Source organism: Alexandromys fortis, unplaced genomic scaffold (genome assembly GCF_014885135.2).
Source record: "Alexandromys fortis isolate MF-2015 unplaced genomic scaffold, M_Fortis_MF-2015_v1.1 scaffold_12, whole genome shotgun sequence".
NCBI classification, from domain to species: Eukaryota; Metazoa; Chordata; class Mammalia; order Rodentia; family Cricetidae; genus Alexandromys; species Alexandromys fortis.
Window position 1 is genome coordinate 6860894 of NW_026067937.1, and position 27486 is coordinate 6888379.

Here is a 27486-nt window from a genome sequence, read left to right on the forward strand (position 1 = left end):
CATCTCATAAATCAGCTATGGAGCCCCAGAGGCCAGCACTTTGTCACCGAGACTGTAAATAACTGGATTTAATGCCTTCCTATAAGCCCTGAAGGTTTATCTTCATGAACCAAGAGGTCAGTTCTTTTCCCAACACCAATCACCCTTTGAAGCTGTCCAGAGAAACAAAGATATGAGCTATTTGGGATGCTCGTCAGTTTTCTTTCAACCCCCCACTCCTCTCCCCAGGTCAAGTCATCTGCAGAATGGAGGAAACACGTTTTCAAGGCCCTTCGCCGCAGAAGATCAGCTGCAAAATTCCCCGGGGGCAGGAAAGTTGAGCCAAAGGCAGATGGGCTAGAGAGAGGCAAGGCAGGAGCACCCAGCAGGTGGAGTTTGGGCAGAGAGGGTAAACACCAGCTCCCATTCTAGATAGAGAACACTAACCAAATGCCACAAGGTGAAGCGTAAGAGTTTGAGAATATGGAAGACGGAATATGGAGTGGCCCTTGCTACTCCAAACACTTGCCCGCCCCTAACTGGATGAATATTAACTTTGCCCTTGGACTTACGGCCGTTACTTCCCTACGCCTGACTTGAGCTGTATTCCTGGGCTTCCACTATCAATGAATGAGCTCACTGTAGATGAGAGTCCATGGGAAAGAAAGGGGGAAATGCCCAAAGTCCAAGGCTACCACTCAAACTGCCTGAGTTGCAACGATGAAGACCATAATTAAGTGCAAATAGAGGCTCCAGGCTCCACCCAACAGTTCTGAAGCCAGTGACACCCAGTAATTACTGGGTCCGCTTCCAATTCAAGACACAGTCATTAGGACAGAGGTGGGGAACGATTCCATGTAACCCACAGGTGGGTTGTTTTCTCAGCTCTACGTTCTGTGTACAAAGGCACTGTGCCCCCCAAGCTTCCTGTCACAAATCAATGAATCCCAAGCCATGAGTGGCCCCCAGAGCCCCGGAGGCTCTGGCTCCTGCCTGCCTCTCCGCCATCACCCCCTCCTTTCACCATTTTAGCCATTCTCACTCCAGTGGCTCCAAAGCTAGGTTCTGAACCTCAGAAGCCTTCCCCTCCCGGCTCCCTCTGCTCAGAGGCCTCCTCTCAGTTCACCGTGCTGTCTGTCAGGTCTGGACCGTGTCTTCTTCCCACACATCCTGGTCACTCAGGCCTACTTCCTTCACTCTTGACCCTGCACCCTGCTTTTGCTGTCTGTGTCACTAACTGAATTCGTGTTTGTTTCCTTTTGTCTGGTTCCCTTCCCGCCTTTCACTAGAATGTGAGGTCCCTGAAGGCTGGAATCCTCTACGGTATTCACTGTTACACTGCATCATCGTCAATTTGGAAAGGATTAGTTATTGAGTGAAAGAACAAATGGACTGAAAAAAGTTCTTTGCTTTACCAAACTTTAGTTAGGTCCCTCCATCGTTAGGCTCTATTTGTCTCCTTCCTTTAAAACACTGTTTTAACAAAGAACCCCACCAGTTCTCAGTTTAGCCAGTATCCTCAGTGTGTGGCTGTCCATCTATGGCCAGGTTCCTCCACCACCCCCTATGTGGTTTCTGGCTAACCTGGCCTGACTTCAACAAGAATCCTGCTAGGTCCTTAGCAGAATCCCTCTGACTCTTGATTATAAATGCTCAACTTCACAGTACGGTTAGGTCTGAGCCTAGCCCCTCTCCATCACTGTAAAAGCACATTTCTGTGGCCACTATCCCCTTTGAGGCCGCCCTGCAGAAAGCTGCCCTCCCTGGCTCTTTAACAGTATGGTTGGTGGAGGACCAGTAGTCAAGTGGTAGAAACAAAGAAAGGGCAGATACCTCTTTCTCTAGTAGAGGAAGACTATGAGAAGTTTTGCTTCCTGTTTAAGATTATCAGGGTTTGGAAAAAAGAATTTTAAAGAATTTTCAAAAAGTTAAGTTATAGAGTGTTCAATAAAACCAGGGGGTTTTCAGACTTCTTAAAGACTTAATACACACAGAGATGCGGGAGATAAGGGTTAGATTGATGGTGAGAATGGTCGCAACAGAATAACCGCAGGCCTGTTCGCAGAAATGCTGTGGTCCTTTGGGGACAGAACAGCTTCAGTGACTGGGGTCACCATTTTACCCAATTCTCGAAGCAGCTTCATGACATGGATTTTACAATTATTCTTGTTTACTAATCAGAATATTAGAATTTAAATGGGTCTAAGTTGCCTAAGGTCGCATAGCTTATAGCCAGAAGCTCTGAGATTTCATCTACTTCGGACTCGGAAAGACACTGAGTTAGACACAGCTGGACAACACAGCTCTGCAACCTTTGTGCTTAGTGCTGGCATCTGGAAAACGGGCTACTGAAAGCATCTATTTTGTTAGGTACTACTAGGGTGAAAAGGGGTGAACGTGGAAAGTTAATTAATACCAAGCATATTGAAAAAAACTGGAAAATCTTAGCTATGATTTAGTGATGATAATTTTTAATAAATTAATTTAATAATATATTAATTGAAGTTGAACACAAGGCAAGATAAAATCATTCCAGCTTACATTTTAATGATCATAATTTTTAAGCCAGATATGGAGGTGCATACCAATACTCAGAGGGAGGATCAAATCATGGTCTTCCTCGGCTATACAGCAAGTTTCAGCTGGCCAATACTAATAATACAAATTATATTATCTTCACAATGAGTTTTTCACCAAATAAATACGTAAAAATTTAGCATCGCCTGAGGAGCTGAGGACCCAGAACCACTACCGATGGGAGCACCATATTTTACCACCCTCCCTTTATCCTTTCTTATTTCAAAAGTTCAATGAGGTGAACATGCCAGAACTAATATTTTGTTATCTTATTGAACTGAAACCTCAAAGCCTCCAGTTGGCCTCTCATTGCTCAAGTTTTAATGAGACTCAACCACAAATACATCACTACATTTGGCTCCGGGGAGATACTGTGAATTTCTCTTAATTCTCAGGTTATGGAATGTTATCATCCTATTGAATTTGCTTTCCGTCACTTAGTTTTAATTTCTTAGCCATTTCGACGAACTGAATATATTGCCTGCCCCTATTTAAACGTTTAAATCCTAATACTGGACGTGTAGAAGGGGACCTTTTAGAAGTGATTAGACAGCACTTGAATGAGTAAGACTGGTGTCTACTAAAGTTGGGATGGTTCTGTCCCCCAGATTCCTGTGTGTTGAGTCATAGCCTCAGAACGGTGGTTTAGAAGATGGGTCACTTGGAGGTGAGCCCTCCTAAATGAGATTAGTGTTTAATAGAAGAGCCTTGGTGAAGCCCATTCATTTCTTTCACCATGTGATGGCACACATAAAGAATCGTCCACAAAGATCAGCCCCTCACCAGATAACAAATTTGCCAATGACTGATTTTGTACTTGCCAGTCCCCCGACCTGTGGTTTAAAAAAAAAAAAAAACCTGTGGTATGCTGTTCCAGCAGCAGAAAGAAGCAGACTAAAGCAATACTCTAGAGAGGAGACCTGGGATGTTCCCTCTTTCTCCCCTGAGCTGTTTCTTTCCCAATTCAGATGAATGTGTTTAGGAGTTGATCACACAGACAGACACCTTGATCAGACTCCCAGTTTTCTGAGCTGGGAGAAATACCTGGGGTGCACAAGTCCCTTAGGATATAGCATGCCGTTACAGGAGCCAGAGCTGGGATGAACATGGGAAACAATAAAACCTGCTCTCAAGTCAAAGGACAAGCACATCAGATTTGGCCCAGTGACTATCACCGTGGGAAGAAAGGGAAGCAAGAGGGAGTGGAGGAGAATTTCCACCTTCTCTGTATCGTTCTGGTCCACACCCACTCTTTTCGTACTGGGAGGAGGCTACTGCCCTCTGGGGACCGGGCTCTGCCTGGCACCATCGCAATGTCAGAGCAAGCAGACTTACCACATGATCATGATCACTAGCTTCATGACGATCTCATTCAGGATGTTGAAGAACTCCACCATCAGCTTGGCCTGCTCGCCCATCTTCCCCATGGCAATGCCGAAAGCAATGAAGAACCCTATCAGACCTGTGGGCAAACGACAAATGAGTCAGGACAAAGGACAAAGTCTCGGCATCCTTCCCCTCACTCTTCAGCATGAGAGAAAGGGGGTCAATTCTGCCTGCCACTCACTCTTGAATAAATTAGAAGTTAGAAGGGAAAAGCATCCCATTTCACACTGAAAGCCACCCCGCCCATGCCCCGGCACCCCCACCCGCCCCNTACATACTATTACATATGCAATATATATGTATATATATATTCTAAGTACTATTACAAAGTTACTATTACAATGCCATATATTATATATTCCATAAATTTTTCAAGTGACTATTCTATAGACACACTGATGCATATACATTTTTGCATACAGACAATAGCAACCACTGTTCAGAAACTAATATTGACCTTTCTAAATCTATCCCTGAGCCCGAGTGTTTCCCCACCCCCAAAACCAGATCATGCACTCTGAGAGCCACCTAGCGATCAAGGTCAGCAACTGCATTTGCTCCTTCAAATTCCAGGTATGCCAGCCAATAAAATTTGTTCACAAAAATCATAGAAAATCTCACATCTCATACTTTTCAGTGAGTTGTGTTAGTGATATGACTTTCACATAGTATCATGATTATAAAGATGGAGAGAGGCTGTGAGGCAGAACACTTTCTTTTTTTTTTTTGTTTTTCGTTTTTTTGTTTGTTTGTTTGTTTGTTTTGAGACAGGGTTTCTCTGTGGCTTTGGAGCCTGTCCTGGAACTAGCTCGGTAGACCAGGCTGGTCTCGAACTCACAGAGATCCGCCTGGCTCTGCCTTCCGAGTGCTGGGATTAAAGGCATGCGCCACCGTCGCCCGGCTCTAATTGCTCTTTTAAAATTCAACTTGTCACGCTTTCTTTTCTCAGTCTGTTTCAGGACGATAAAGCCAGAACGTAGAGCCGATTGTTAGATCTTGTCAACACCTACCTCTCGGCCATCTTCTCTTTTTTACTTGCCATCCTAGTTCAATCACACATCAGACTCCAGAGTCAATCCTAACCTAAGGCAGGATGGATTTGAGGAGCTCGCTTCCTGCTCCTCTCTCTTGATAGAAGCCTCATTTCACCCCATCCTGAAGCAAATCCAACACTCAGTCCCAGTCCTCTTGCGTCTTCACCTGTCTAAGGACCTGGAAACCTGCCCTTGTTCTTTAGATCCTCAAAGACCAAGCCTGGAGTCTATCTCCAGAGATTCACTCTCACCCCCACCCCATCCCCAGTATCTCACCTCACACACTAAAGACTGGGCCCCCTATGTGGCTAACAGTAGACTCAGTACTACCCAGTGCTACTGTCCAGTTGCTTGCCTGCTGTCAGCATGCGCCCCTGGACCCTTGACCCACCCCAGTCTTGGTGACCTAGCTCTGACTGCATCCGTGGAGTGTTAGTCACAGTTATCCTCCTACTGACAGAACGTTGCTTGTTCACTTGGCTTATTCTCTGATTCTGGGGCACTGGCCATCTTCTAAGTCCTCTCTCTCCACCCTCTTCTTGACCCTGCCCTGCCTCAGTTTACCAGGGCTTAATTTCAAGTCTTTCCTTATTACAGCCAATTATTCCTGAATTTTGGTTTATGTCGGGTCAATCACAGCATTGTCATTCGATTCTCCTAGACATAAACTCCTTCTTCCTGAACCTCTGACTTTACCTTTCTTCCCTCATCCCCCAACGCCACCCTTCTTCTCTACACCAAACGTTCATGAGCCTTGTTAACTACACTTGCTAGGATCCCATCTCGCTCTAGTGAAAATAATGCAGCCCTTGTATTGAGATGGCTAACATCTGAAATTTAATATCTTCCCTCTTAGCTCTTGACCAGAGGGGTTGATTAGTGACTTCACAGTTGAGTTATTGACCCCAGGAAGATGCGGCTCAGTGAAGACTGAACGCAGGGCAGAATGAACTAATTTTACAGTAATATGGAAAACTGGGTCCCAACTCCTCCTCCACCCATGCGGGGCAGCTTGCAGGGTATGACGACAAAGAGTCCATCTGCAGAAACTCCAATTATTTCTGAGTTAATACTGTTGATAATGTAATATACAAAGTCTTAAGGTCCCAAAGAATTAGAATGAAGACTCTCAGAGAGAGCAGACACTTTAGTATTTATGTCTTTATAAAAAAACAAAACAAGAAGATTTTTAAAGGAGCAGTTGACGCTGGCTTAAGCAACTGGAGTTAAGTTGGGGATTCAGAGTTCTTTTGGGAGTTCACCTGTTTAGCTGACTTTTGAGACTAGTATTGGTTTGTAGCTCAAGTTGGTCTTTGACTAATCATCCTCCTGTCTCAGTCTTCTAAATGCTGGAATAACAGGTGTGCTACACCACACACTGTAGCTCTCTGGGTTTCTTAGGAGAAAAACCTGTCCTTGAAGAAGTGGAAGAGAGAGCCTGGGCTCTATCTTCATGTATTGCAAGACTCAGTCCTTGGGACTTTCCAAAAATCAAAGAGCAGAAATACAGAAAAACAAAACAAAAAACAGAATCACTACCTCTGCCCTTGCAAGGCCACGGAAAGAACCTTATTCAGCTGTGACTGGCAAATGGGAAGTTTCTCAACAATCTAACTTCCCTTGGCTTCACAGTGCCTTGCTGTGTACTTGGATGGAATGCTGCCATTCAGCCTGCCATTTCCCTGGGTAAACATTGCCTAATTGAAATTGCTCACTGGAACAGGGGTGTTTCATTTGAACAAAGCCCTCTTAGACTTGGTCGTTGGGGTTGAGCGAGTTGCCAGTGTTTTGAAACTCCCAGGCACAGCCAAAGGTCACGTGACTTTCTAGAATTCATCAAGCCTCCGGAAAAAAGACGAGGGCGAAATGATTCACTCCAAAATATCAGCCTGTTAGACCTTCAATCTTCTGGAGAGGGGGGCTTCCTTTGTCAAGGAGGTGGTATCTAAAGTCAAGATGCACCAGAAGGAGCGCAGAGAGTTGAGAAGGCTCTCGAGAAGCTTGTGGATATCTTTCCAGTGGGGAGAGAGAGGCGTACCTGCAAAGCCTCCACCTCACAGGGCCTCCCACACTTCCTCCTCCTCCTCCCTCCAACCACCTCTGGCCTCTCACTGATTCACCTGTGCTTGCTGATTGCTGGTTGCCTGGTAACCCACTCAGTTTATCTCCTCCCTCACTCTCTCCTATCCAGCCTGCTTTCTTCCAGGTCAAACACACACACACACACACACACACACACACACACACACACACACACACAAATCACTTCAGCCTAGCAGTCACAAAGCTGCCTGCTCCTCCGCCACCCGCTCTCTACACGGATGTCCTTTGCGAAGGACCACCAAGCACAGCAAAAAATCAATCAAGCAGAACCCCAATCACGTTCTGAATTCCAGATACATATGAATGTTTTTTCTTTGTTTTAGAATAACCCAGGCACTTGGGACATGCTTACACTAAATTACTGTTATTGCCCTAAAATTTAAGTTTACCTGATAACAGTCCAAGGAGACAAGGGCATTGATCTCTGAGATGACAAAGGGACAGGATGTCAGAGCTCACTCATCTAAACAGATCTCACCTGAGTCCTTAGAAACCTTGTTTGCAGGACCTTGCTTACAAATTCCTATCTTTCCATCTTCTGGATAAATGTCCCATTTTCTTGACATCACAGTATTGGTGAGTGATGAAATTTGAGGTGTGTGGGCCCAGCCTGAAGCCCTTCGGTGGTTGAGTGGGTAGTAAAACTGGGCTAAATTGGAGCCGATCCCATGAGGGAAATCTCACCCCCGCACTTCGTGAGATGTTTTCTGGTTGAGTTCTTCCTCGGTTCTTCATCTACTTTTCATAATGATCAGAACTTGTCTGAACAGAACTCGGGGCATGTGCTCATTCCACAGTTACAACGGCCGGTCCATGAAACCCATGCCAATGCCATTCAACTTTCCTGCCGAGGCTCAGAGAAGTGGAACAACTTGCCTAGGAGGTAGACAAGCTGAATCCTAAACCCCACATCTGTCCAGATGAAGAGAACTTTTGGATGGGTGGGGAGAAGGCAGCAAGCTTGAGGAGAGGGGTTCCTGAGATCCTAGAAAGTTAAACACGATGCTCTACAGTGCCCCTTTGTTCCCCAATCTAATGCTGGCCAATACTGGTAACTTTGCATTTTTTTTTATAGATGGGAAGCTGGGATGGGGCAACCAGCAAGGTGTTATTGCACAGCAACATCTAAAAAAAATTCTTAATAAACCAAAGATAAGGATATCTTATTTCATAAACTGATTAGAGCCATAAGGTGAGTTGACAACACTAGACAGAGTCAAGGAATGCGCCTGACAAGCGTCAGCCCCTTCCCCTGTTCCCATTCCTAATCTCCGACTGCCATGTCCCTTTGGGGTCTCCCTTCTGCCCGTCCTTCTGTCCCTCTTCCTTCATGGCTCAGCTCAGTCTCAATGACTCTCATTTCTTTCCCCAGATAGAGCCTCCTGCGCCACCTAGAGGTCATCAGAGTTACTGCGTCCTCTGAGAGGAAAGCTTGGGAAAAGAGCTGAGGGCAGAAGGCAACAGCGAAAGACTGGCCACTGTCAGCAACAGAAGAGATGGACACCAGCAACCAGTTTACCTACCCAAGACATTCATCCCGTCTTTGAACTCCAGGCCCTTCTTTATAATGATCTTAGTTTCTTCAGGGGCCTCGTTCATGGTTTCATTCAACATGGAGATGACTGCCTTGGTTGTGTTGGCCTCCTCGGCCTGAGGTGCCACCAGGACTTTCTTTGTCACTGTCTGAATCTAATGGAGAGGGAGGAAAAAGCATAAAAGTGAGGTGTGGTCTGAAAGGGTACCAATGACCCAGCCAACCACATATTTTAGGGTTCTCAGGAATGTCAGAACAGGCTAATAGAAGTGAGAAATAGTTTATGTTTATGCTCAACAGAGTGTTAGCTCATGGTATACGCAGTAGGGTGCAACTGTCCTACTGACAAGGCTCTTAAATGATTTGTGAAATTTATTTGCACCCTACGCTCCCTAAGCAGTGCAGTTGCTGAAGCTGGGGGGTATGTGACCCTTTTTCCTCCCGTGATAACACCTTGCTTGGGGGATGACATCATGTGTCCAACTTTGATGCTTCTCCAATCTGTGAGACCTAGCTAGATACTCCTTCCGCTGTACAACATCACCAGAAGCCTGTCCTGGGCCTTCGGTCCTCCCCAAACCAGGCTCTTCTGGAATCTGGACATCAGGGGTGACAGCTGCCAATATTCCAGGATCATGTGATTCATATGTAAGGTGGGAAAACTTCCCCTTCTTTCAGGCAGCGAAGCCAGCTAACCCTCGCCCAATAATCCCCAAGCATCTCTCAGGCTATTCCTCGACATCCGTGGAAGTGGTTCTAATTTTAAAGGTGTCAGGCATCCTGCATGCAAAAATTCACATCTTAGCCTCAAAAAATACCACTTTTGAGGGCATTAAAATAGAAATCATTCAACATCCTAGAATGTGGGTGCTGGCACGCAGAGGTGACAGATGGCTGAACTTTGAATAGATACTGAAAGGGATGCATGGAGAAGTCAGCTGACTTTCCAGACGTCATAGTTATTAGCAGAGCTGACACTTGAACTCAGATGGCCTGACCACCATTGAGTTCCGTCCACCTCCTGCACCATCTGCTAAGTTATGTGGACTTGATCCTTCTGTGGCTGGGTTTCACAGTTAGCCATACAGAACTGGGATGACAAGGGCAGGAAAGAAGGATGGGCAGGCTTCAATAGGAGGTGCCAGGGGTCTTCCATATTAACCTGGCCACATGTGTACAGGGTAAGAGGACCCAAGAGTGGCTACAGAAGGAGATGGTGACCCAAGTTCTGAGAAATAGCAGCGTGAAGAGAAAACACAGAAGTGACCAGAAGGGACACTTCTGGGTGCAGCTGCCAGGCTCTGAGCCACGAAGGTGGTGAAGAAGCCAAAGCTTGGTTAATCTGAAGTGATAATTATCAAGGCCTAAGTAAATCGTGACTGTCAGGATCAGGTAGGAGGCCGGGAGCTAAAGCCTTAGCATCAAGTATGTCCTCTATAGGTAACCCAAGGCTTGATTTTCAGTTAGTCGGTGAAGTTAGATTCAACAGGAATCATGTTTGACTCAAAAATCTGCTTTCAAACAGCACAGGAAGAGCTTTCAGTTGAAGCCGAGGAGACAGGGACACTGACCGGCACACTGGTCAGGTCTTCTGCCTGAGGTCTCACAGAGCCTGCTGTGGTTGGGTCATCTGAATACCTGCTGTAGGACCTGAGCACAACTTCCCAGCATCCCTTACCTGGAAACTGACACATGCCTCCTAATTCACCTCCACACCTTCTACACCTTCCTCCCACCAGCCTCTCCCATTCAGCTACCTGTAGCTTTGTCTGTACCCCCAGCTGTCACGCTGGAGATTTTTCGATGGAAAACCAGTCATTCCATGACTCAATCTTCCTTAGAATAAGAATGTGAATTTGACCTGGGTCCACTAGCAACTGCTTGAGCTGAGTTCTGCCTTCCTCCATGGGACAGGAAACATGTGGAAACTTAGGTCCTCTCAGCCGCCCTGAACAATAGGCAGGGGCCACCTTGCTTTTACACATACACAGGGACTGACTCAAGCAAGTCAGGATGACCGAAAACTGCCTTCAATCTAGGAACTGGGCTCCTTCCTTTTCACATCTGTTTCTAATTCTGGTCAGGAATCCCCCTTCACTCAAGACAGGCAATTTTAAAATACTCCCTGCCAGGCCACAGGAACCCAGAAAGGACTAGTGACACCCCTTCTCCTCATCTCTGTCAATGTTACTCTGTAAGAATGGATCCCTCTAGTCAAGGCCCTTGGAGCCAGGGTGAGGATCTATACCCACTCTCCCCTCAAGGTAGAGGACTATTCTTCCTCACACCACCCCAACACAAAGGGAGCTTGACCCAGACCTTAGCTGGGGGAAGCAAAGCTCAGTGACCATAGGAAGAAGCAGGATGATGGTGGGGAATAGATCCTGATGCGGTCTTCTATCCCCCAGAGTTCAGATAGTATCCTTCGCCATGGGATAAAAGAACATCATCACCCAGGAACGACCCCAAATGTGAATATGGCCAACACCACAGAAGCTGAATCCGATAAGATCAGAGCAATAACTCCGTATCCTAGGGCTTTCTGGTCTTGTTTTCCAGACTGAAATGGGGGTATCTGGGATGCAACCAGGCACAGGCAGGAGATCAGCTCTGTTGGATCTCTTATACATCCGCACCTTTCTTAGCTAATTTCCCAGGATTCATAGGTACAAAACTCATATCTCAAAATTTCAAAATAGACTCGGCTGTCACTTGTATCTACCACTCCAAAACAAGCAACTTCATTCTCCTAGGTGAGGCTAAGAAGCAGATGAATGGGGGACCCTCAGTATGGTTCCTTTCTCAGCCTGTAGTCACGCTACAGTCTACTTGCCCTGTCTAGAACGGTGTTCTTTAACATAGGTCCACATTGACTTAACCATACATATTCATGGTATGTATGGAATATCTCCATACATGAATAGACACTGATAATGATCCAATCAAGGCAAGGAGTACATCTCTCATTTTAAATATCCATTTCTTTATCAAATGACATTTGGAAATCAGAAAAACCCATCCCAGCCTGCTGTGATGTGGGTTCAGCAGGAGTTGGCACTGCATTTGGAGGGCTGGAAATCCAGATTTTTCTTCTAAGCTGCCTGTCTCATAACTTCATTCTTCAGGGGTTCCCTGAGAAGGGCTGAAGGAGACATATGGGGTCCAGTGTATTTTCATGAGTTAAGGGGAGTGAGGTGTGTGTCCGCCTAAGCTGGCCCTGCAGAAAGAAAGCAGGGCAGTGAGTGTAACCTTGGCTGGTGGCTCCATGGCTTCACTTAACAGAATTACCTGTTTTTTAAAGAAATAAGAGTGTGTGTGTGTGTGTGTGTGTGTGTGTGTGTGTGTGTGTGTGTGCGCACACCCTGGTATGCGTATGAAAGTGCGTGTGGAGGCCAACAGTTGATATCAGCACCTACCATGGTCTTTCTCCCTCTTCTGTTTTGAGACAAGGTCTCCCCATGAACCAGGAACTTACAAATTCAGCTACACTAGGGATCCTCCTGTCTCAGCTGACCCAGGGCTAGGATTACAGATGCATGCTGTTTTCACAATTAAAAAGTTATCCTCAGTCCTCTGTTCATCTTGAGGATGGATTACAGATTCTCATTTTGTAGGCTAGATTAAATCAGTATCTTTTTCTTTATGGAATACCTAGAGCTTTGAGATAGTGTTGAGAACCAGTGGGCAGCTCAGAAGCTTATGAATAAGACTGGTAAGAATGTGTTCGTGTGCAACCCGAAGACGGGAACAAGAAGGAAAAAGGGAAGGGTGAGTCTCAGAGTGACAAGATATTAAGGATGCAGGAAACAATGATTCTGGAGCCACTTGACTCCATTGCCAGAATCCTTCCCCAGAGCACTTCACACAGCACTTGGGCATGGCAGAGGCAAATAAATATTAAGAAAATTGCTACTCAGAGTTGAAACTGTCTCTACGCTACCACGCACTAGGTGGGAGATTGTGCAGGGATGACACAGGGCTTTGGGTTACCTGTTGGAAACAGGCTTGCACCAGGTTCTCCGGGAAGAGATTTCTAATGAGGTCCAGGAAGGCGTCCAGGCTAGACACCTCGTCGTTCTTCTTCCCAGGCCCCAGCTGCTTCTTGAGCTTGGGATTGCCAGGGTGGATGGCCAGCACCAGGATGACTCCCAACACGGCGGCAATGATGGTCGTGGACATGTAATACACCATGGCTCTCGTACCTAGGCGGCCACTGGCTTTAGCATCCAGGCCTGACAAGCCTGGGTTTAAAAGAAATTCAGAAAGATCAGTTCTGTTCTTTTCTACCCATGACCTCATCCCTACATATCTGCAACCACTGGTTTTCCTTGTTCAGTTACATTAGTGGTCAACTAACACTCTTCCAATTAAATATGTAACCAATTCTACACTTTACATTTTTATTTTCTAGTGATTTTTTTAGATTCTTTTTTTTTTTCCCAGTACAGGGTTTCTCTGTGTAGCCATGGCTGTACTAGAACTCACTCTGTAGGTCAGTCTGGTTTTGAACTCACAGAGATCTGCCTGCTTCTGCCTCCCAAGTTCTAGGATTAAAGGCGTGCATCACCATCCCCCGGCACTTTTTGAGATTCTTGAGAGCTGGGGAGAGTTGGAGAAAATTGGCTCATAGTTTACAGATAGCTATATGATGTACACACCATCAGTCAGTATCGCATATGTGAGAATAACGTTGAAGAGTTTTCCATTTTTAATTCCAAGGTAATATATTTTCCATTTTTGTGACCTTAAGTATCTTCTCTGGGGTGATGGTCTAGCCGAGGCTAGTGTTTCAATTGGTTGACTATTGCTATTTATTGTCCTTATTAAGGAGAATCAAAAGCTGGTACATCAAGGTTGTGTTCACATGTCTTTAGAATACATTACTAGACCTTAAAGGGAGAGTCAGCACGGCCCTCCCGTCTCTCTGTGCTGAAACATGGTGGCCTCATGTGTAACCTCATGTGGCTATGGGAGAACACGTGTAAGAAGCAGCTGCCAGCAGCGTGTGCAGCATCTGTCCTGAGTGAGGTGAGAGGAAACCCCAAGTTAAGTCACACAGACCTCAGCCCAATGGGTTTTTCTCCAGATGCTTTTTCAGTGTGCCCACTTCCTAGTTTCAGTTCCTGCCGCTGCTGAGCAGAGAGATTGAGTCCTTTTCTGGGGATAGGCCCTTTATCACATGGGGGAGGAAGTTGGTGTGAATTTCTCTGAATCAATCTGACCCATGTATGACCCACGTTTCTCTACAACCCAAAATCTAATTCTGGACAAAGGAAGCCAGGTCTCTCCTAGCTGGCCTATATGAGATTTGCTGAACAGGACCGGAGAACATTTTCTCTGGTTTGGAGAGATTCACTCAAACCACGATTTAATGACTGCAAACTTACTGGGTCCCTAAACGCTTGAACCCAAGACCCAGTGTTGCTGGTGTGAGGCTGTGGGGCAACTGGCACAGCATCTGAGTCAGCTGGAGTTATTGAACCCTGCTTCTACAAGGGGGTCAGTGCCAAGGACAGCTCTCAAGGTCACCTGGCTCACTGGTACCTAGCTACAAACCAGCTTGGTACCTCTTACTCTTTTTGTTTTTGTTTCTCTGTAGCTTTGGAGCCTCTCCTGGAACTAGCTCTTGTAGACCAGGCTGGCCTCAAACTTACATAGATCCCGCCTGTTTCTGCCTCCTGAGTGCAGGAATTAAAGGAGTGTGCCACCACCGCCTGGCTGGCACCTCTCACTCTTAATTCCAAAGTAGTCACTAAACAATGCAACATACCCTGTTTCAATAATATTGTCTGGTGAGAAGAAAATTATCAACTTGAGTTCAAACATAGGAAAACTCAAATCAATTAATTCTTTTAGCCAAAAATGTTAGAAAGTATGGTATCACATATTAAGGATATAATCTTTGACAAACCCTCAGCGTTTATGACTAGCATTTAATCTCTTCTCAATTCATATCTTCCCATATACCCAAGTAAATAATAAAGGCAGCATATTTTTTCAGTCCCTATACCAGTTTCTGAATAAAAAATATTTTTGAAGATAATAAAAATGAAACAACAAGATATCATCACTGTTAATACATAGCTGTTCCTTTATATCTTTGTCTGTAGGAAGGAAAGGCAGAGTGAATGATAGATGGTAGTTTTTTTTCTTTTTTAGGACCAATAATTCACATCTTAGAAACAGTAGGAAGTTCAGAAATGCAGCGATCACATCTGCTGGCTCAGCCAAACAGAAACTCTACTTGGAACCCCAAAGCCAGGGCAGGGCCATGCTGCACTTTGGGCAGGCACCAGGAAGGAGCGCTCACCTGTGATTAAACTGGAGATGATGAGAGGGAGGATGAGCATCTTCAGCATCCTCATGAGTATGTCCCCCGGGAACGCTATCAACATGACCACATCAGGGTGGATGGGAGACGCCAGGCGAAGCAGCCCGCCACATACTGCCCCCAGGATGACACCTGTTGAAGAGGGGAGAGAGGAAAGCTGAACTCAGTGTTTTGTCCTCGTCAGATGCGTAACTCCGTGGACTCCTCTCCCTGATTATCTTTTTCTCATGCGCCTGCCTAATGGACTACGAATACCACAAAATAAAGACATGATACATGGGGAACCGATTTTGACAACTAGCACGATCCCTCTCGGTAACAGCTCCAACTATTCTAACACGAGGGGAGTCCAGAGAACATTTTCAGTACTCCACGGGGAGAAATAAAGACTTGACTCCAAAATCTTTAGAGATATTGAATGCATGTAGCATCACAGATTCTCAGAAGAACCAACTCCCAGCAGGCAGTGTCCTCTCTTCTCTCAGTGGGATCTGGCAACGTGATCTGGTGTTTGGTGTGTATCTTCTCTTTTTACTGGAGGCCAGAGGCATACAGGGCTCTAATGATCTATAACCTAGGAGGAGTCGAATAGAGCGAAGATGCTGACAGAGATGCTGTTTGCTGCACAGACTCCTACATTCCACAGAAAAACCTTAGACTGTTGAAAATGGGTGGCCAACATAAGCCACAAAAGCAAAAACTAGAATCCAGGCCACAGCCCCCTTGGTGATGGGGAAGGAGCTGCCAGTCACATGGGTCATGGAGTTAATTCTGGGGATGTACAGAGAAGGCTGCAACTCAAGGACAGATCTCTTTTCCTGGATCTATCTACAGGTTAAAAAAAGTTAATCTTCTTCGAGTCCTATGATGAATGAGACTTGATTGCATAGTGTGTGGGTCTTAAAATAATGTCTGTGGTTCCCTATTTCTAAGCGAAATAAGGCAATCCCCAGCCTTGATTCCAGTCCACTGGCAGCTGAGATGGCACAAGGCATGGGTGCACGGGTGGGTGTTGAGTGTTGGTGAGGAGGTGGGAGGATGAACTTTAGTTGCTTCTCTGTAGCCTAAGTGAGAGCCAAGGAACAAGGAGAGAATCGAGAACAGAAACCGCGGCTGTCATTACAAGAAACTGCCATTTGCTCTGTTTTCAATACACCTTGTAGAAAACCCAAAAACGAGATTGTATTGACAACTCAGACCAAAGAATCACCCCAGAACGAGGTCTCTTCCATGTTCCCCTTGCCAGCTGTATTAGTTAATCAAAGTTGGTGATGTTTCTGGCAAAGGCCTGATGGGGTTTTCTGGCTCTGTTGTCCTTATATTGAAGCTCTAAATGTTGTCTTCTGCCTGTCTGCTCAGAGATCACTCAGGTTTGCAGTATTGCCGATTCCTTGGCCTCTCTCCTAACCGCTCAAAACAATAGTCTTTGCGACTGTGGCCCGGAACGCGCATTCACGGGGAATATACACACCTTTTATTGAGAACCACAGATTCCGGAGGACAGCAGATGCCTAGTTGGGATAGATTTGCCTCTGAGGCAGCAGGCTTCCTCTCGTGGGGGAAGCACTCTCTGAGATGCTAGCTTCCCCACAAATCAGACGAGCTTGGAAGAAAGGAATGGGGTGAACGCAGGAGAAAGGGGAGGAGAGACCGCGGGGCACCTACCAAACACCGTCAGTGAGAGCAGGAGGTTCTTCCCCAGCTTGTCGCACATGCGCAGACCCAGGTTTCGGTGCTTGGGCTCCTCAGAGCTGAGGTGGCTGTCGTGCATGCGCACCTCCACCTGCTTGGGCATATTGTTGGCACTGCAACAGAAAGCAAGCTCATGATTAGTGAGTCCCTGCGCTGAGGTAATGGGGGTCTCCTGTAGGCAAAGTAGGGGGACAAATTAGGGGCACAACAGGATTCCAGTTGTCCTGTAGAGCGGATAGATGCTTCTACCACCACCACACCCATTACCCTGTATCCCCATCGTAAGAAAAAGAAGCACCATGGAAAATAGCAGGGTTTCTTTCCCAAGAGTCACTCCGGTGCGACTCTGGGATGGGACTGTCTATTCCATTCTGTTGGGATAGGCTTTAAAATCTACAGGACATTAAGTTTCAAATCCGGATATGTCAAGTTCCAAAATGTGAGCTCTTTCATTCACTTAATGACAGGGGAAGTGGTATATTTTTTTTTCCAGGAAAGTCACAACTTGAATTACACCAAAATTAGAATGCCTCCAAGTTCAAATTTTCCACATCCTACACTGGTGAAAGTCACACCTGCTGGTAACCCAAGCCTTCCCTTTGTCCTGGAAAAACCACTTATACAGCTAAAAGAAAGTTCAGTCAACTGTGGTTTTAATTTTTTTTTTAAGACAAGGTTTTTCTATATAACAGCCCTGACTTTCCTGAAACTAGCTTTTGTAGTCCAGGCTGGCCTCGAACTCACAGAGATCTGTCTGTCTCTGCTTCCCGAGTGCTGGGATTAAAGGCGTGCACCACCACCGCACAGACTATAGTTTTAAAATGTTTTAAACCAGAGCTCTGCTAAATTGCCTATGAGTCAACACCACTAATAGTCAAAGCAGTATGGCAGCATTTTGTCCACTGTCATCTGAGATGGCATCAGTCATTTCCCAGATGGCATGCCCTAAGTGAACACAAGCTGTCTTGGTGGATCTGCTCCACAGGACTACCACTACATCACTTCCTAACCCAGTAAGATTTTTAGAATGAAGCGTACGCATTTTCACTTTGATAAACTGAGAACACATTTGGTATCCCTGTTTAGGAACACCATCATTTGACGGGTGAAAACAAAACAGACGGAAAGACTGCAACACCCAGAAGGACACGTCACTGTAGGCGACATGACAGTGCCTTCCAAAGAAGGGTGCTACCCTTGCTCTGGTACTCTCAAAGGACTGGACAAAGCCTCGTGGAAGCAATGTCTGCTTACAGAGCAAAGGCCCGGCAGCATCTGTGATGGTAATGGGGAGAGGTGGATGTCAGGGGTCCAGTCCTCGCTCCAGCACCTGCTAGCTGTGTGATCTAGTGTTAGTGTGTGCCATTCTTTTTAACTGGAAGTTAGAGGCCAGGGCTCTAAAGATCTACAATGTGGGACGAGTCAGATTATATTATAATATGGGAAGGAAGGCTCTGATATTCCTTCATGAAAATTCAGTAAAGGGGAAGGACTAGAAAAATGGGTCAGTAAAATACTTGTCCTGCAAGCAGGGAGATTGAGTATGGTCTTTGGAACTCATTTTAAAAAGCTGATTGTGGTGGCATGCATTTATAATGCCATCACTTGGGAGGCAGAGACAAATAGATCCCTAGGGCTTGTTGGCTAGACAGTCTAGCCTATTAGTGAGCTCCAGGCTAAATGGAAGGGCGTCCCTCAGAAAAGGAAGGTTGATGGATGGCACCTGGAGAATGGCCTTTCACCTCCACATGCACATGTAGACATGTGCACACACATCTGCACAGGCATGTGCACCCATCCACCGGGACAACAATCATACACACATACACAAAATGTTCAACAGAATACACGAGTGTGGTGCCTGCCATAGGCAGTCTCTTTCTCCAGGGGGCAGGAGGAAGAGACAGGACTCATCAAGCTCTTGGCAAAGATGCCAATACGTGGAAGGACCTACCCAGCTGCCCCAGCATGCCAACAAGATATTGAGACGTTAGCTCAGAGCTAAAACTTTGGACAGATAAACACGGTGGCTAACTTTTCATAACAAGCTGTTTAATGTATTTGATATCAAAATGCCTTAAAAATCAAGAATAGTACTTCATAGTCTGGCAGGATACTCACATGAGAAATAAGTATCCAAAACCTAAAAGGTTCCTGGTGGCCCTGTATTCTACTTACTAAATTGATATTGTAGGCAACTCTGACTTCCTGTCACATGTGGGCACTTAGGACCACTCTAACCAGTACAAAAAGAAACAGTATGGCTGGCTCCCCATAATCATAAGGACAGCCAAGCAATCAGGGCCGCTTCCTTCACCGCCAAGTGAAACAGACAGCCAGGGCTACATGCGGCCAGCAGGAGAAAATGCCCGGAATGATCTCTTTAACACAGACAGACCACATTTCTAGGAGTGCATGGGGCTCTTTTTCTATTTTTAAACAATTCTCCAGGCAGGACTGTAAGACCAGTGAGGAACAGAGGCGGTATGAGTTCTGAGATAGTGAGCAGGCTCCCTCAGCCAGTCCCTCCCCAAACTCCGGCATTCCCCCCCCCACCCCACCCCGAGATCATCAACCCCCTTGCCTTCTACTTAGATTGTACCCTGCTGCCATCAAAATTAGAATAAGACCCACTCTCTCTATTAAAATGAGCTCAGCAAGTACTGAAAGCAAACATTCTGCCGAGTTCCACATGGTCTCACGAAAGCGTTAGGCATCAAAACGGCCATGGCAAAGCGGGAGCACGCAGATAGTAGGAAACACAAGAAGGGCTGGGCGCCTGTTGCGCACATTTCTTTGCTATACAAAACTGCTGGTGCTTGTTTAATCATTTGCTTTTTCGTCTGTGACAACAATGTCCCGGGAGCCCTAAATCAAAACAGCCACATCAAAGCGGCAGCATCAAGATGTCAAGGATCCACAAGTGTTTACTCGGAACGCTCTGACTTGCTTCCTTAGAATTAAGCAGATGCTCCAGGCGCGTGGAAAATAAGTGTTAACATATAACTTTATTAATCTATTATTATATTATTATTATAGGGGGCATCATGACACTCATATGGAAGCCAGAGGACACCAGTTGAGGGTCAGTTCTCACCTTCCACCACGGGTACTGAGGGCTAATTTTCAGGTCACTGGGCTTGAACAGCAAGCCTTTTTATTCAGTGGGCCATCTTGCCAACAGAGAAAATAATTTTTAAAGTAAATTAGAACCTCAGTTGCAGTCAGGGACACAGGAAGCTTCCCAAACTGTCTACAAAAATTCTGCAACCAACTGTTGAGTTTCTCAGACCACAAGGGTAAAGGAGAAGATTCTAGACTATTACTATGAAATATTAATAGTGAAGATGATTGTATACCATTGCGCAGAGCTGCTGTGGTGCCTGCATACCTTTAGAATCTACACATATGCTGGTTACTTAGCAAGCACCCAAGTAACAGGCATGGATTCGTTGGCTGTTCTTCATGCTTCTCACACTACGCTCAGAAGTGAGCACCTTTGCCTGGAAAAGGGGAGGAAGTGGGTCGGACGGTAATTATCTGCTTACATCTGTGCTATGATAGAACCCTCCATGGGTTGCTATGGGAATCACGAGAATTACGCTAATCCAGGCGGGGCAGGCAGAAGGGGTATTCAGGAAAGGTCTCTCGGAGGGGCTGGTTCCTGACCTGGATCGTTTTCAATCCCTGCATCCTTCACCAGTCTCTGAGCTGTGAGCGAGCAAACCTGTGACATCCCATGGGAGCGGCAGCCAAAACAAACTGGGGGATGAAAAGATGCCCCCTTTCTCCTAGGAAGGAAGCCTTTCTACAGACGCTGGCAGTGTGTTTCAGCACGCTCTGTCCATTCTTGCCTTTAGTCCTTGGATTTCTTCTGGGAGCAGAGTGTAGCCCCCCACACTGTCCGAGCCACTGAAAATGGGGCCGTGAATAAAATAAATTCAGACGGAAAGCTCTTGCTCTCTTGGTGTGGACATATGGTGAGTGGGAGAAGGAACAGATGCTGATGGCACCGGGCAGAAGTAGAGGCAGGAGGAATATATGATTTTATGTCACGTGGTCACGGCAGGTCTCATGGGTAGGGGACATATGAACATCAGCCTGGAAGAAATGAGGAGCCTTTTTGAACTATTTCTGAAATTGTTTTTGTTGCTTAGCAAGTAAAATAAATACAATATGACCACAAGTACAGCTACCCTACAACCTATAACGTTCACCAGATGTAAATTGTTATGTCTAAATGTTAGATTTTAAATCTGTCTAAATTCAGATTGATGTCAAATAGGTAAATGCTAGGGCCTATTACCAACGTGAAAGTGGCAGGGTTTTAATGACTGTCCCAGCTCCTACTGAAAGGAGGGAAGATGGACAGGCAGGAGGCCTCAGGTCTCAATAGTGTAAGGGTTTCCTTCCAGGGGAACGGACAAACAAGGCAAAACCTGACCTATGTACTTGCCCTGGATCAATGCAGTCGCTTCATATGTGTGCGCTCATCTTTTCATTGGTGTCCACACACTGTGCAAACAGAACAGGGCAAGGAAGAGTTCAATCACTAAGGCGGGGAATTAGGGTACACCGACTCCATCGAGTTCCTCACCACTCCTACCCCATCTCCTGAGCTGCAGCCACAGACACTGTTAGTCACCTCTCTTCTTACTTAGGGACATTCTGGATGAAGGAGCTGGCAATAATTTCAGAACATTTGGGGCCGGCTCAGCCAGACCTCTCCCGTGGCCTCCATTGGCCAACAAAGGAAGGCCACGTGACAAGAAAGCTGGGGTGGAGGATAACTAAACCTTTACACGAGCTTACAATTTCTCTCAGCCTCAGTTTCTCCACCGTGTTATTTAAACAGGCTGTTAATTTTGCCATTGCTGCCCAGCCCCATCTCACACATACGCACGCAAGCCCTGTTTCAATGGCAAATTCAGCTTCTCTTGCAAATTGCGCTCCGTTAGGGAATGCCTAATGGAACCATGTTAAGTTTTCCCTGTACCTGCTTTCCATTAGCGTCTACTATAGCAACAGGCTCTTTAGATGTGGAGGTGGAGTCTGATTTCCTGCTGCACACTCTCCTGTCACCTCGTGTGCCACCAATTCCTTCTCTCCTCCCTTACTCTCTCAATGAAATGGCAGGGGAATGCCCCACCCCGGCCCTGGAAGCCGGAATCAGCTGGTGCATTTTGCCTGGAGGTTGTGAGGTCTGCAATGCATTTATTCGTCTGCCTCTTCAAAGTCCACTGCCAGGCGTGAGGGCCCGGGAAGACATAGGGAGGGCAGAGATGTCCCCGCATCACTTTCGCCCCAAGAGACTTGGCTAAGTGACATAGTGGGAGATGCTCATTGACCAAGAAGTCTCTCTCTGACAGCTGCTGTGAAGTCTGACAGGTATGTGAAGACAGACCCTGCACATACCACTTAAGGGGGTCCAGACTCCAAGGGCTCTTCCAGTCCCTTTTCTGGTCTTTTCCAGCCCCTGTGTCATTCACTAAACCACAGATATGCTTTCTGAAAAGGTCCTGCTGAGTGCAGACTCCTCCAGACTCCTCCAGGGGAGCACTTCTTCTAAGCTGCCTGAGTATCTGAGGGGTGAGGGGTTGGCTAGAGCACATCTTAGGCTATCCCAAGTCAGGAGGCTAAGACCTTCCAGGAGACAGTATTTGGGAAGGCAGCAGCAGAGTATTTGATACATAGTCAATAGTGAATTTGCTTTCTTTTCTTTCACTCAAACGTCTCCACTGGTTCAAGAAAATAATTCTGACAATTTAGCCACATTTGAGTTTTAGGAAGCCCATTTGACTAGAAAGGAAGTGGGGCCCAAGCAGTTCCCCCAGTCTTTGGCCCTGTTTAAATTGGAGTGACCGGACAACCTCCTGAGGAACATCAGGAGAAACTGAAAAAAAAAAATCATTGCCCCCTTCTTTCACAGTGATAAACTGTGACCTAAAAGCAGTATGGGAAGGAAAGGGTTTATTTCATTTCCACTTCCAGGTCACAGTCACTGAGGGAAGTCAGAGCAGGGTCCAGGAGACAGGACCATGGGAGATGCTGTTTACTGGCTTGTTCCCTCTGGTGTTCAACCTGATTTCTTATTCCGTCCAGGACCACCTGCCCAGGGCAGCATCACCATAGTAATCTGCGCCTCTAACATCAACCATCAAAAGAAACTGCCCTGCAGAGTTGCATACACGCCAATCCTATCGATGCATTTTCCTCAGTTCAGAGTCCTATTTCCCAAATGTGTCAAGCTGGCATAAAACAAAAACAAACAAACAAACAAAAACCCAGCACAACATTAAAACCTCTATTCTTCTGGGAAATCCTCTCTGGGAGAGACACCTAAGGTTATCTTGACCTCACACATCTGTCGTTTCCATGAAGACTTACTCACCACGGCACAGTTAGGAATGTTTGGCCATTCCAAATTGGGAATCACTTCTAGAAATAAATATGATGCCATGGCCTGAAAGCATGCTGGTCAGCCCAGTCCCCAAGGGCACACTTCCAGAGTAATTGCTGCCCACCTCTGGCTCGTGGAGCATGAGAATATGTCTGAGAACTTCACATAGCTCCCACAACGTAGGGAGACCACAGGGCATGGCCTGAGCCACAGGGTACTTGCCCCATTTCCAGGTGAATAAAGGCCATGTGACTTTCAGCAAACTGCGCTGGTTAAAATACCCTTTGCACCGCTTTATCCAACCCAGCCTTCATAAGTCAGCACCCACTTCACTTTCACAATCCAGGCATGCTCTCATCTAGAGGCACTGAGTCCCAGGATCGAGGTTTAAATCCCCACTCTGCAGGTTTCTCTGCCAGTGCTTTTAAGGCCTCTTTCACACTGTGTGGCTAATTTTTCCCCATGAGAAGATAAACACTGGAACAAGACTTTCATATATTAGCTCTCTCCCCACATGTACCATGATTTCTGGAAAAAAAAATGTATGTTTAATAATTATTTGTTGACAGATGGATGGATGGACGGATGGCTAAATAGTTCCGTGTGATACTCAGTTTTGAGAAATAGAGTGGTCCAGAAGTCTGAGAGAGGGAGAGGAATGAGAGAAGTGTAGTTTCTATCCAAGTCCTGGGTATCTATGGATGGATTCTGGGACTTCTGGGGATAGTACAATTTGAGGATACCAGAGTCCCTCTTTTATATATATTTTATATACAAAATTGTCTAGTATTTAACATGAAAACCTACACACACCTTCCCTTGAATCATGTATAACACTGTGAATATGCTATGGGATTGAGAAATAATGACGAGCAGAGGGGTGGGGTCTGTACACATTCACTACAGGCATAATTTTTTATTTAAAATATTTTTTTGCCCATGGCTGGCTGAATCCATAGATATGAGATCAGCATTAGGTGTGAGGTGTATGGCTGCAGGCATTTGAGGGAGCAATGATTTAAGGGTGATGCAGTGATCTGGGAGATACCTACGGGAGGAAGCAAGGGTAGGAATGACCTTCCGAGGTCAAGCATGGAGTAACAGGTTCCTCTTATGGTCATGGCTTCAGAAAGACACATAGACAAAGGATGAGAAAAGATGTCTGAAGTCCCTTAGCCTACAAGTACATCAGGAGTCTCAGGTAGCATCTTAGGATGTTGCCAAGGGCAACCAGGGCTTTTAAATGTAGTACGAGGCCATGACATCTGATGTGGGAGGGTCTTCTGTTTTGTGTTAATTTCACTGGTTAATAAAGAAACTGCCTTGGCCATTTCATAGGCCAGCCCTTAGGTGGGTGGAGTAAACAGAACAGAATGCTGGGATGAAGTGAGGCAATTGCCATGCCTCTCCTCTCTGGGCAGACGCAATGGACCTAGCCGCCAGGTCAGACATGCTGAATCTTTCCCGGTAAGCCACCACCTCGTGGTGCTACACAGATTATTAGAAATGGGTTCATCAAGATGTGAAAACTAGCCAATAAGAGGCTAGAACTAATGGGCCAATCAGTGTTTAAATAAATACAATTTGTGTGTTGTTATTTCGGGTATAAAGCTAGCTGTGAGGGAGCCGGACGGGACAAAAAGCAGGCCTGCTCACCACCTCACTACAGACATCACTTTGTTTGCACATCCTAAAGTTACTCTAACAGAACCACACACCAACAGCCCTGAAGTGGTTTTAAAAATCCCCACCATAACGGATCATCAACATTTGACTCCTAAGCATCCCAGTAAAAAGGATTTCATTCCAAGTGTATTAGAAGAACGATTTTTTTCTCCTGCTCAATATATATAACCTACTATTCAGAGTGTGGCAAGAATTCGTCATATGTCAATGGCTTACCTGGTTGGCTCTTAAACTATGGCACCCAAGCTAAGATCACATCTGTCTTACTGAATCCTCTATATTACAGCATGCACAATGTTAGGCATCTATTGAATGGTGCTGAGTAAAACTGGGAGATTGAATTAAATATTAGGACAAAATACAGTAGTGGAGTTAGATGAGGTCTACAGTATTTCTTGAATGTAGACATCTGGGCTCAAATACAGAGCGGGCTTTGAGTTAAGACAGAAATGTCAGGCTTTTTGTGCCTTGTGCATTTTTTCCTTCTTCCCCCACCCACGCTCTCCCAGTGTTTCTGAAGCTACATTCACCGCACACTGAGCCTTTTGTACCTTATTTCAGAACAGACCCCCAACTCTGTGGTCCATTAATAAGAGTCTGGTTTTTATGGGGAGAAAGGGAAGGGGTTTATATCATACATAACCCAGAAAACTTCCATAGTAAGCTTTCATTTGGAGCACTTTGGTTCTTTCATTTGGAGCACGTAGGCCATTGTGCCATGTTGGATGTAGTAAAAGTTGCCATGTTGGCCACTGCATTATCAACACTAGACTCGTAAGCAGCCAGGCTAAAGAAACCAGGCCTTTCACTCTAAGTGTTCTGAAAGAAAGTTTTGCTCCTTCTCAACTTACAAACTTTCAAGTTGAAGCAAGGTTTTGCCTTGAGTCAATGGCTCACCTGGTTGGCCCAGGGCTGTTGCTTTTATATTTGAATTAACAACATACAAACACAGGTTGGTTTCATTCAATCAAAATTTTACCTTTCTTAAAATGTGGAAAATAGGACCATTCTGTGGCACACCTCTGAGTGGTTATCAGTTAGAAATGAGAAGCGAATATACTTAAGAGTTCACTACCACAGTTCCTGCCAGTCCCTAGTGCCTTCTTGATAAAAAAAAATACCAAGTGTCCATTAACATTTACCAGCAATCACCCTGTGGTGCTTTCCTAACAGAAGATAAGTTGCCTCCTGCCTGCCTCCTCTGAAGTTAGGGGCTCTTCCCTATTGAGTTCTGTCATTGCATGAATGAGAGCATTCTCGGCATGCTTGTACAAAATTCCTGCACACAAAGTAAGTATGTACTCAACAGGAGACAAAAGTTATAACAGTGAATCATCTTGAATTTTACAAGGATGCCACATAATTTATAACTCTGAGTAGCTTCTCTGGGGAGAAATGTGAAAACAGAAATGATCTCACCTTCAGGGCAGTACAGAAAGACCAGGATGTCACTGGCAAGTTATAAGGAATGGAGGGGCCTCCATCTTCTTCTCTGCCAGTCCCCTCGTTATCAATGGTCCAAAATTAGATCTCTCTAGAGTAATGACTCAGTGTGCTAAGACACCCAACCATGACATCAGCCTTTTCTTTACAAGTCTACAGTGGGGGTAGGTGCTAAAGATTGTGGGCTGGACCCACGACGTAAAAGGGCTGGCTTGGCAGCAGGAGTTTGTAGCATCTCTGAAGACAGTTGGGATGAATGACTGTTAGTCATTTCATTGAAGAGGGAGCAGGGCTGACTAACTTGCTTGTCATCAAGGAGCTGAGAAAGGGTAGAGCTGGGATTCACAGCTCTGCTCAGTCTCCATCTAAGCCTGATTCTCTTCACTGTAGTATGGTGGCTACAAGAACCTAGAACTTTAAGGTGAGAATAGTGTGCACAGGTGTCGCTTTAGTTACTGGATTACAGACCTGACCTCAATTATCTGTGTGTGCGCACACACACACACGTTCACATGTGTGCATGCATGTATGTAAAGACGAAGTGCTTTGTTTTATTTTACTGATCTCAAGCAAACTTTTCATTCTCTGGTCTTACTAAGACACCCAGTCTCGATCTCACAGCTTCTAATTCACCATAAACATCCACAAAACTTACTTATGAAGAGCAGCGCACCTATTTCTCACGATGAGAGCCACTTAGGTGGCTTCAGGGCCAAGGCAAGTGCTTTAGACCTAAACACAGCAACTGTGTTTGCACAGCTAGTACAGTTAGATGAAGTCACCAGGACTGAACCAGAGGGTCCAGGGCTACTCTGACCTGTAATCACCCCTCACCTTTGGCTCTGAGGTGATACTGAAGGGCTTGGCTCAGAAGGGCATGACGTTCAGCTTAACCCTTGCTAAGAGCAAAGTTCAGAGGATGGGTTCGAAAGTGCTATTTGCCTCTGAATGATGAAGACATCATGTTTTGGAGAAAGGATGACAACTCGCCCTAACTTAGTCCCAGCATTCATACAGCCATGCAAAGAAAATCCCATCCAGTCCCTTCAGCCCTTCCCAGATGATGCTGGTGACAGATTTCTTGATGCTCTCAACACAGATCTCTCTGAAGAAGACCCAGATATATCAGCTCACTAACACATGTGGCCTTTTATTTAAATTTATTTCTAACAAGATACATAAACACATAAAAAATTATACAAATCACCATGTGATATTTGAATATGTGGACATATTGTGAAATGTACAGACTGAGTTCAACATACCTATCTCCTCAAATATTTGTCATTCCTCTTTGGGGAGAGCATTTAAAAATCTTTCT

The 27486-nt window shown here is 45.7% G+C and overlaps 1 protein-coding gene across 3 annotated transcripts in view; it reads right to left on the bottom strand.

Annotated features, from left to right (window-relative positions):
- The window catches only part of Slc1a2 (solute carrier family 1 member 2), a 112568-nt gene that overhangs the window by 38727 nt on the left and 46355 nt on the right, over positions 1-27486 (bottom strand). For 2 of the 3 annotated variants that reach the window (XM_050147123.1, XM_050147124.1), the window contains exons 2-6: positions 16610-16749; positions 14924-15076; positions 12604-12854; positions 8603-8768; positions 3892-4018 (exon numbers count right to left, since the gene is read on the bottom strand). In XM_050147123.1, coding sequence (XP_050003080.1) covers positions 3892-4018; positions 8603-8768; positions 12604-12854; positions 14924-15076; positions 16610-16739 — 827 coding nt within the window. In that variant the 5' untranslated portion in view covers positions 16740-16749. Of the gene's footprint in view, positions 1-3891; positions 4019-8602; positions 8769-12603; positions 12855-14923; positions 15077-16609; positions 16750-20305; positions 20738-27486 lie in introns of all 3 variants that reach the window. The other variant, XM_050147125.1, reaches the window with a different exon arrangement.